The following is a 10,247-nucleotide window of genomic DNA, read 5'->3' as shown; positions in this document are numbered from 1 at the left end:
CTGGGCGGGACCGGGGCGCCGAGCCGCAGCCGCCACCGCACGGGGAGCTGCAGTACCTGGGGCAGGTGGAGCACATTCTGCGCTGCGGGTTCCAGAAGGAGGACCGCACCGGCACCGGCACGCTGTCGGTGTTCGGCATGCAGGCGCGCTACAGCCTGAGAGGTGACCGCTGCGCGCGCCGGGCGAGTGGGCGTGCGCACTGGGGGGCTCCGAGCGGCCGCTGGGGGGAGCGCCCGGGAGAGGCTGGGCCCCGCCGCCAACTTTTAGTCCTAACCTCGGTCCTGTGAGCTCCTTAGCCCTCCCGCTTTGCAGACGCCAAAACCGAGGCTCGGGTTAGAGAAATGATATGCGTAACGTCACGCGGACAGGAGTGACAGAGCTGGGAGGTAAAACCACGTCCTTTGGCTCCGAGGTCTGCGCGTGCTGGTCACGCTCTCCGCCCCAGAGCGGACACGGTCTGGTAGTGTCGACCTCATACCAGAAAATGGGAGAGACGTGCCCGGGCTTGACCACGGACTTGACTTAGAGGTTACCCTTTTTGGCTCCTCTTTTCTACCGCCCTCCTCCCCGCCTTCTTTCCCCCCCCCCGTGTATTGGCCTTTTGGTTTCGCAAAGTTTTTAAAAATTGGAGCGCGAGAGTTTGGGCGGGTCAAAGGCAGTGGCGGGAGGAGAGAGTGAATGCAGAGGCTGGGCGGGAAGTTGTGGTTCCTGACCATTTTTCCGGTCTGGTTCTAAAACGTTGAAAACAGGAACGCCGGGAGTTCGGGGAGAAGTTTTTATTCGTGTTTTCCTTCAAAACAGGATGGCACCTGGGAAGTGTCCCGGGGGGGTTGTTAAAGTCAGGCTTTCAGAGGACAAAGGAGAGGAGTGGGGATGGGCACAAGACAGATATCCTTGACAGAGGTATGGAGGTGGTTTTGAGTAGGAAAACTCACTGTTAGTGAAGCAGATTCACTGTGGTGGGCAGGCAGAGGACCCTCGCTCAGCCCGCACCCATTTTAGAGACTGGAAAATACCCAGGCTGCAACGGTTGATCTGCCTTAGACAGGGATCCACCCTCCTGTATCTCCACACAGAGGCCACCAGTGCGCCAGAGACTTAGCGTTTACTCTGCTTAGAATGGCAGTTCCTTGGGCAAGTTCCTTCTCTGGCCTTCAGCTTCCTCCTGTACTTAAAACGGAGGAAAACATGCTCAATAGGCCTTAACTGCTAAACATACTTGAAGAAATTCTATTCTTTTTATATGCATAGCAACTCTACAGCTGATAAGGCGAACTAAATAGGTACCAATTAGAAGCTTTCATATTTTGATTTCGCTGTTGCATGATGCAAACTTGTATATTTCCCCCTGGTGCCTATAAAATGGACATCTTAAGGATACTTCGAGGAAGGTTGTTTGAGGAATTAACTAGGGTCATACATATCAAGTGTTTAAACAGTTACTACTTTTGGTACACTTAAATAATAGAGGTTAATTTGCTTTGCAGATAACTAATAACTATTCTTTAGCTTTGGTCAGTGTGAAATCTACTGTCTCCTGGACCTGAGTAAGTTTTCCCTGGCAGGATAATCGTGGAATAGCCCTGGGAGCCTTCAGCCTTTGTCCTAGGACACATTTTGTGTGTTGTCTTCACGCCTCTGTGAAGGATTCACACTAGCTGGCAAGTGGGTGGTGGCTCTTCCCTGTCCACATGGACGTTCTGCCTGGCCAGTGCCCCATCTCACTGTGTGGAATTCCTCTGGTGATCAAGGGATCCAGGAGGGCAGTCTCCTCTAATTTGTTTGTGTCACTGACTTCGCTGTATCCTGTGAGCTCCACCCTGGTCTGGGGTGCCCACGTGACTGGAGTCAAAGTTTCCTACTTGCTCCTGTGGTCACTCAAGGGCCTATGTCCTGGGGCAGTTTTCCTCCACAGAGAAAATTGGATGCTGTCTTCTGTTTTCCTGTCTTGAAATTATCTGGCAAACTGTTTTTCAGATGAATTTCCTCTACTGACAACCAAGCGTGTATTCTGGAAGGGTGTTTTGGAGGAATTGCTGTGGTTTATCAAGGTAAAGAAGCTGCTGCTATTGGAAATCAACAGTCTGTTCTCAACCCAGCACCAGGGAGATCCTTTTAAAAGTCAGATCATGTCACTCCTGGCCTGCAGCCCTTAGTGGCTCCCATTTTCACACAGTCAGAGCCAGGGTCCTCACATGGGGCCCCTGTCCCAGCTCTGGCTTCAGCCAGCGTGCTGCTCACTCTGCTCCATCTACCTGGCCTCCTTACAAAACTTTGAGCACATCAGGATATTCCCACCTATGGCTCTGGTGCTTGCCAGTCCTGTTCCCTGGAGCCTTCTTCCTCTACGTGCAGCATGACTCACTCTCTTGCCTCCTTCAAGCCCCTGCTGAGTGGGCCTTCTCTAACCTCCCAATCTAAGACTGTAATTATCCCTCCGACATACACACCGCCTCCTCCTGCCCTCCTCTGTTTTCTCTGTAGAGAAACATCATCAGCTGATGTATAATGTCTTATCTCCCCCCCCCCCCACTAAAAGGGGGAAGGTACACAACAAATGAACAAGTAAAATGTATTAGAAGCTCCATGAGGGTAGAGAATTTGTTTTTTCCTGTTCACTTTTTATCCCCTGGGCCTAGAACACAGCCTGCCATATAGTAGGTACTCAACATAGATTGGTCACTGAGTGTGGATCCCAGCCATGTTCTCATATTTGTATAAGTTAGAATGATCTCTTGAGTAACAAGCTATACCTCTTCTAAAGAGCCAGGTAGGTACCTCAAGTGCGGGCTAAGGTGCTGTGATGATGGTCAGCTTCCTCTCGCTCTGTCTCCTGGTCCAAGCCAGTGATACTCTGACCCTTGCTGGGTAGAGAGTGCCTGAGGAGATGGGCTTAGTTCTGGGCTATGTAGAAACTGGGATCCCTTCTACAGAGGACTCTGTGTGGCCTGTATGCCCTTGGGCCAAGCCAGACCCAAGACCTCCTCCTGCATTTTAGAAAGGGTTTAGATTTGGATCCAATGCATTCTTCCTTAGTTCCATACTTTTATGGTATTTTCTTCTGGGTTGTCTTCTCTCAGCTGACAGTGAGTGTGTAGTTCCAGGTGCATCATCAGAAATCTCAGAAGAGGACATTTATAATCCATCTAGTACCTGGTCTGAATGGATATAAAAGGGAGACATTTGAAGCAATATGGGAAAAACTGAAACATGACTTATTGGAAGTGGAAAAAGTACAAACAAAAACAGAAGGGAGGAAACGAGCGAGGTGCTCAGAAATAAAATGCAGTCACTTGTTTTAATTTAGCTTGAATTCAGGATTCTAAGAACACTTTACCACGAACATGTCAGACACCCCTCTGATAGAGTTGCTCTCTGAGTGACTGGATGAAACACAGAGAGTCAGAATGAACCTGCACTGCCGCTGGCCATCTGTGGGCAGGATGGAGAGACAGGGTCTGAGCAGAAGTTAGGAGCTGTGGAGCACTGAGCCCTTTGTGTTCTCTAACCCTCACAGTAATGTGTGTGAGGAATACTGTGCTTTTCTGCGGATGGGCATAGCAAGGCCAGGGGGTCAAGGAGCTGTCAGAGGAGAAGGGTGGTGCAGGGCAGGCAGGGAGCCCCAGTGTGGGTCACCACAGCCTTGTTTGTCCCCATTAGAGCACATCATACCCAGAGGCCTCTGAGGTCTGTGACGTGGAACCACAATTAGGACACAGGTTAGGATGATATGGGCCAAATCTAATGAGATGAAATATAAGAAATAAACGTGGCTTGTACTTAGGAAAAAACAAAACACCACCTTAACTGCAGATATAGGTTGGAGTAAACATAACTTGACAGTGCACATATAATGTGGCTGATAGATTTGCAAGAAAAGCTGATCCTGTTTATGCCAGTTAGTGAAATAGCCTCTATACCAACCAGGTCTAAGATACATTGAACAGATTGCAGATGAGGCATTAAATGCATTTTGTGTAATCACACTTAGACACAAAACACATTTTGTTAAAAAGCACAAAACCGTTAGGTGAGGTGGGAATAATGAAAGGACTTGGAGGTGTTTAATCTAGAACATTTAATTGAGAAGGGTAGGGAAAAAAAGATTTGAAAGGGTAATCACCTGTCCTGGAAGTGATTCTAGAAGACTGCCCTGGAGGCCGTCAAAAAGTCAACTGGGACTGGCCTTTAAATGGGATGTCCAGCTGTGCAGGACATGTTGAATGCCTGTCCCTGGTGTGGAGCACAGGACAGAGCCCTAATTGGTGGGAAGCTCTTGGGGTATCAACTCCATATGGCTCGGTTCACTTGGATGCCTTCTCTGTTGCCCGGTCTCTTCCAGGGATCTACAAACGCTAAGGAACTGTCATCCAAGGGAGTGAAAATCTGGGATGCCAATGGGTCCCGAGACTTCTTGGACAGCCTAGGATTCTCCAACAGAGAAGAAGGGGATTTAGGCCCAGTTTATGGCTTTCAGTGGAGGCATTTTGGGGCAGAATACAAAGATAAGGATTCAGGTGAGAAAACAGTAAAGCCTTAATTTCCCGAGCACCCAGTATAGCATGAGTTTACTCCATTGTTTCAAGTGAAGTTGGGGGGTAAGAAAACAGTCTGGGGAGCTCATGAATAACTTTAATATTGTGAGAGGCTGTTTCAGATTCAGGTAGATCACACTCTTGGTTGTTAGTTTTTATTGGGTACTTTCAGTACCTTCTTTCATTAGCAGATAGCGACATGGTTGGTCACTTGGTTGCTGTGTTGGGGAATAAGGTAGGAGGTTCATCTGGGGACAAGAAACCCAGGGATTGCCTTGCAGTGGCCTGATCTCCCATTTTGAGACTTAGCCACCCTGCACCATTTAGGTGGTGCTTATGTGATAGTGGTTGTTGGGTTTCCCTCTTCTCCCTTCCCTCCTGGGTTGGACAAGAAGATGAAACATCTCACTCTGGATGTTCACCTTCCTCAGTCACTTGGTGACACCACCTGCCCCAGTCTTTTGACCCTTCGTGTCCTGTTTGTCCTAGGCCAGGGGTTGCCAGAGCTAATTCCTACCTCCTCAGGGTGCATGTGTGGGTATGGGTATGTGTGTGTGTATGCATACATAGGAAGTAATAGTTTGCTAGCTGGACAGAAACTATTGACAGTTTTAGTACTTACAGATTTATGTAAGTACCACAACCAAAATCTAGAACTGTATCATCATGGTGCATCTTTTTTTAAATCTTTTATTTTTGAGAGAGAGAGAGCGAGGGCAAGAGCATGAACAGGAGAAGGAACAGAGACAGAGGGAGACACAGAATGCAAAGCAGGCTCCAGGCTGTGAGCTGTCAGCACAGCCCAGTGTGGGGCTCGAACCCACGAATTGTGAGATCTTGACCTGAGCCATAGTCAGATGCTCAACCAACTGAGCCACCCAGGCACCCCTTTTTAATCTTTGCTATTATTTTTTCTGAAGCTGTGATTGTGACAGAACTTTCTTCCCTCCAAAATTAAGAGCTGCTAGACTAGAACCTAGTCTGACACTGATAAGTAGAGGTTTAACCAGAGTATATATAAAGCTCCACGCTTCCCAGACTTCTCAGCTTCCAGAAGGCAAGGAATTTAAGTACAGAGACCAGAAATGGGAGAAAAGTACAAGGTGGTATAAGGGTTAAAGAGGTTTCCTGATGTTTATGGATCAGCAGAGGTTTAGCTGCTAAATTTTAATTTTAGATGGAAATGATGCTAGACCACAGAGAGAAATCCACCCACAGTCTTTTGTTAGTTGGAGCGTGTATGGAATGGTGTGCTCTATTTAAGATCCAGTATGTTCCGTGGCAGCAACCTGTGACAGGAATGGTTGATGGGTATAGAGAGAGTCCCTTGGGGACCACTGGAAGAAACCAGTTGCTGGGATTGGAGAAAGTTAGGAAGGGGAGGGGTAGCACCATGACAGACCAATTATTTAAAGGACTCTTTCAGAAAAGAAGGTAGACTTTGCTATGGCTCCAGAGGACAGACCTAGGAGCCCTGAACTCAACACCACCCCGTGAGAGCTGAGCAGATTGGATACCTTCTAGTGTGGCCATGGGGGGATGTGGTAAGACAGTGGTGGATGGCCTCTAAGTTCATCTTATGAGATTCTATGATTGACATGTGGACATGTCTTCTCTTTTTGACAATTCTACAGATTATTCAGGTCAAGGAGTAGACCAACTGCAAAAGGTGATTGACACAATCAAAACCAACCCCGATGACAGAAGAATCATCCTGTGTGGTTGGAATCCAAAAGGTTGAAAGCATCCCAGTTATTCTCCTGTTTCCTAACTGTACCATTAGCACGAAGGGAAGCCATGTGGCTTTGCATTGAGGCCACCGAGAGGAAGCTGGATCCTAGGAACCATCCCCAGCCACATGGCTGATATGACCCTGGGCAGGTCACACTTGGCCCCATTTTTACCTTCAGATGATGGGGTTGAATGCAAATGATCTTCATGTGTGTATTTATACTTATTCTTACTCCAAAGAGGGCTTTAAATTACCTATAAAAATACACCCAGGATTTTATTTTATTTTTTATTTATTTATTTTTTTAAAGAAGCCACTTTTTTTTTTTTAGAGGAGAGAGAGAGAGAGAGACAGCGTGAGTAGGGGAAGGTCAGAGAGAGAGGGAGATACAGACTCTGAAATAGGCTCCAGGCTCTGCGCTGGCAGTCAGCACAGAGCCCGACGCGGGGCTCGAACCCACGAACTGCGAGATCATGACCTAAGCGAAAGTCGGACGCTTAACCGACTAAGCCACCCAGGTGCCCCACACCCAGGATTTTAACAGTTTAAATTGGAGCAGATGAAGTTCATATCCCCGCCACCTGGCTGTTAACATTTTAACAGTTAATATTATAAAATTAAACTCTACCAAAGTGTAATAAATGTTACCCAGAGTCAAATATTTGCTTTTATAATAGAGACTTTGAATATAGGAGGGTGTGCCTGAGATGCACACCTGTGGTCCCTGCAAATGAATGAAATCCTCCTGTACTTGTAGTTTGGTGCCATGTATATAGCATAAGTAATTTCAGCTTGGATCAAAGAGTGTTGCTTTGGTTGTAAATGGACATCTGCAGAAGTCTTCTGTTGGATGGTGGGTCATTGTAGGCCCCAGGTTGGAATGGTCTGCTTTTCACATAGAGGGAGGTGTGGGTCATGGGGGTCACTGGCCCAGTGGCTTTTCCTCATCTCCCCCATGCAGGTTGTCTTCTGTTTCTCTCCTGTTTTACTCTGCATGTAGCTGTGTTCTTTAAAACCACCCACTCCTCATTTTCCTTTATGCTGGCTCCTCAGATCTTCCTCTAATGGCCCTCCCTCCGTGCCATGCCCTTTGCCAGTTCTACGTGGTGAACGGTGAGCTGTCCTGCCAGCTGTACCAGAGGTCAGGAGACATGGGCCTGGGTGTGCCCTTCAACATCGCCAGCTATGCCCTGCTCACCTATATGATCGCACACATCACAGGCCTGAAGGTGAGTTGCTCTCAGGAAGGAATGATTGCTACCAGCCTAAAGCACTGAGCTCTTAGATTCTTTAATGTGGAAAAACTAACTACAGAAAATTCAAGGTCTGATTAGTTTTAAAATGTGATTAACAATGAGTAAGAAAGAAATGAACTTGCTCACCTTGCAGCCTTCCATGGAGCTTTCCTGTCTTTGTGGTCTGTATAAACAAGCAGCTTTATAAAGATTATTTATAATACAAGGCAACTCTAGTGAATATCACCTTTTCTCAAAAGCTATACTGGTGAAATTCTTTATTTTCTAAAAAGCCTTAGAATGTCTGCACAGTGTACGTAATGTGCTTTCAAATGATGTGTTTTAAAGGAATTGAAACTAAAACATTTACCATTTTGCTTGCGTTTTGGATGTAGCCAGGTGACTTCGTACATACTTTGGGAGATGCACATATTTACCTGAATCACATTGAGCCACTGAAAGTGCAGGTAAGAATGACACCCGTCATGCTTTGGAGTTTGATAACTTCTCTTAATAAAAGGTTGCCTTCTAGAACATCCCTTATGTAACAGCCCTTCTGCTCCATGCTGTGGCATATAAGATGGCCTGCTCCAGCTTCAGGACTTCAGCTTAGGAATGGAGGTGGGCAGGTGCACAGTGACAAAGCTGACACATTTTAGCACCCACAGGCACTTAACAGTGCTGGGAAGTACTAAGTACCAGTACCAGAGAGGGAGAGCCCATATTTGGGACCTTCCCAGAGGTGGCATTTTCAACTTGTATTTTTACCTGAAAGAAACTTTAAATGCAGATGTTTTCCCTTCATATATGAAATACCATACTTAGGTATTAACTTTAAAAAGTCTATCCAAATTCTGAATTGTAGCAGCCAACCAAGGATTTTAAATGGCAATTAAAATACGAGTGTCTGGGGTACCTGGGTGGTTCAGTCTGACTCTTGATTTTGGCGCAGGTTGTGCTCTCATGGTCATGGGATTGAGCCCTGAGTGGGGCTCCGTGTTGGGCCTGGAACATGCTTGGGATTCTCTCTGCCCCTCCCCTACATGCACGCATGCTCGCTCGCTCTCTCCCTAAAATAATAAGTCTAATGCGTAATGAGCCCCAAGAAAAAATTTTTTTGAACCAAAATCCTTTTAGCCCCTTTCAGATGAGATCCAGGTTTTGAAAGTTCCTCTTTGAGGGAGCTTAGCTTTTGTTTAGAGGGTGACTTCAGGGTTTATCCAGTTGCTTCTCTGGCTGTCTGCTCCTGTCTGGACAGAATAATGTGAGGTTGTTATCCATGTGCACATTCTCATTGCCACCGTCTGTTCATGCCAGGAACCCCAGCTTGCACCCCTTTCTGTTGCCAGATGTCACATCTTACATTGCCCTCACTGCCAGGGACAGTTGGGATAGGGATTTGGGGACTCAAACACCCATACTGAGCACTGTAACTTCTGAATAGTTACAGATTTGAAAATAAAAGACTGCATCCTGTCCTTAATAAATTTACCAAGAGCAGCCAATTATAAGATGAGCCACAAGGCTCCTGACCCTGTGTGATTCCACAAAATATCCTTCAGTCTCCATGGGTGGGAGAGAATCGGTCAGTTATATTCCAGTAATGTTGCATAAGCAGGGACAGGTGTCTACACTATTACAGTCTTCTCAAATAATATTTTGTTGATAAAATACTATGTATTTGTTTCACAGGGAGCAGAATTAAGGTAGCTTGCACTGATAGTGGCAAAATAATGATCTCCTATTGTTTGTAGCTCCAGAGAGAACCAAGGCCTTTCCCAAAGCTCAGAATTCTTCGAAAAGTTGAGACAATTGATGACTTCAAGGCTGAAGACTTTCAGATTGAGGGGTACAATCCTCACCCGACTATTAAAATGGAAATGGCTGTTTAAAACGCTTTTAAGGGAGATATTGGAAGGATATTCATTCTTTAGGGGTTAGACTGAATGCTGGGATGAAAGGTCTTTCACCTTAAAGGAAGAAGGAAAGGAACTAGATCAGAAGTCTGTTGGTGAGCAGCAGTTACACTTCATTAGCTTTTAAGGATGTTGCTACTGGCAAACAGTTCTCTTAGTAACAAAAGACCTTGAGTTTGGTTAACTTCCCGGGGATGTGTGAAACTGCCAAGATTAGGGATAAAGTCAGGAGTATAAAAATTTAAATACTCTTAAGACGTGTGCCTGCATTTCAAGCCCACATTTTTATGAAGGTCGGTGCATTTCAAGAATTACATGAAAACTATTCCCCCAGATTTGAGCATGCAGAATAACACCAGCATTCACGGTAATGTATAGATATTCCCCCAAATTTGAGCAAGCTGAATAACACCAGCATGCATGATAATGTACAGTTGTAGTTATGAGCATTTAAAGTTACTTGCTTTATATACTGCTATAATAAAAGAAATGTTGTACATTCATCTAGTGTTTTGTTTTTTTAATTTTTTTATCCTATATTGTCATTCTGCTCACTGCTTGCCTAAAATAGGTTTAACTGAACCCTCCTAAATAAACATATGCTGTATTCTCGTTTGAATCCTGTTTAGAGGGTTAGTATATTTTAGAAATGCTGACTAAACTATTTTGCCCTGTTTTTCTGCAGTTCATCTAATTTCTGGCTGCATTTTATCATTAGCATTTAATGATTATTTAGGATAAAGGTTTATTTAAGGGTTAATAATATATGAAATGCCATTTTTATGCTCATTACCGCTGCCATAGTTTCAGTGTGGTGTGAATCCTCTAC

The 10,247-nt window shown here is 45.6% G+C and overlaps 1 protein-coding gene across 1 annotated transcript; it reads left to right on the top strand.

Moving 5' to 3' along the window:
• Positions 1 to 2: 2 nt before the first annotated feature.
• TYMS (thymidylate synthetase) lies at positions 3 to 9,921 on the top strand (the record flags this gene model as incomplete). Its single annotated transcript, XM_077778271.1, has 7 exons — positions 3 to 162; positions 1,978 to 2,051; positions 4,343 to 4,517; positions 6,170 to 6,271; positions 7,321 to 7,496; positions 7,898 to 7,969; positions 9,257 to 9,921. Coding segments are annotated over 7 exons (897 nt in total), but the record flags the coding sequence as incomplete, so codon positions are not given.
• Between the last annotated feature and the right edge of the window lie 326 nt (positions 9,922 to 10,247).

This window comes from Crocuta crocuta, unplaced genomic scaffold, assembly GCF_008692635.1.
Source record: "Crocuta crocuta isolate KB4526 unplaced genomic scaffold, BGI_CrCroc_1.0 scaffold26, whole genome shotgun sequence".
In the NCBI taxonomy this organism is placed as follows: Eukaryota; Metazoa; Chordata; class Mammalia; order Carnivora; family Hyaenidae; genus Crocuta; species Crocuta crocuta.
The sequence above is the reverse complement of the archived record's forward strand: the minus strand, read 5'-3'. Positions and strand labels throughout refer to the sequence as shown.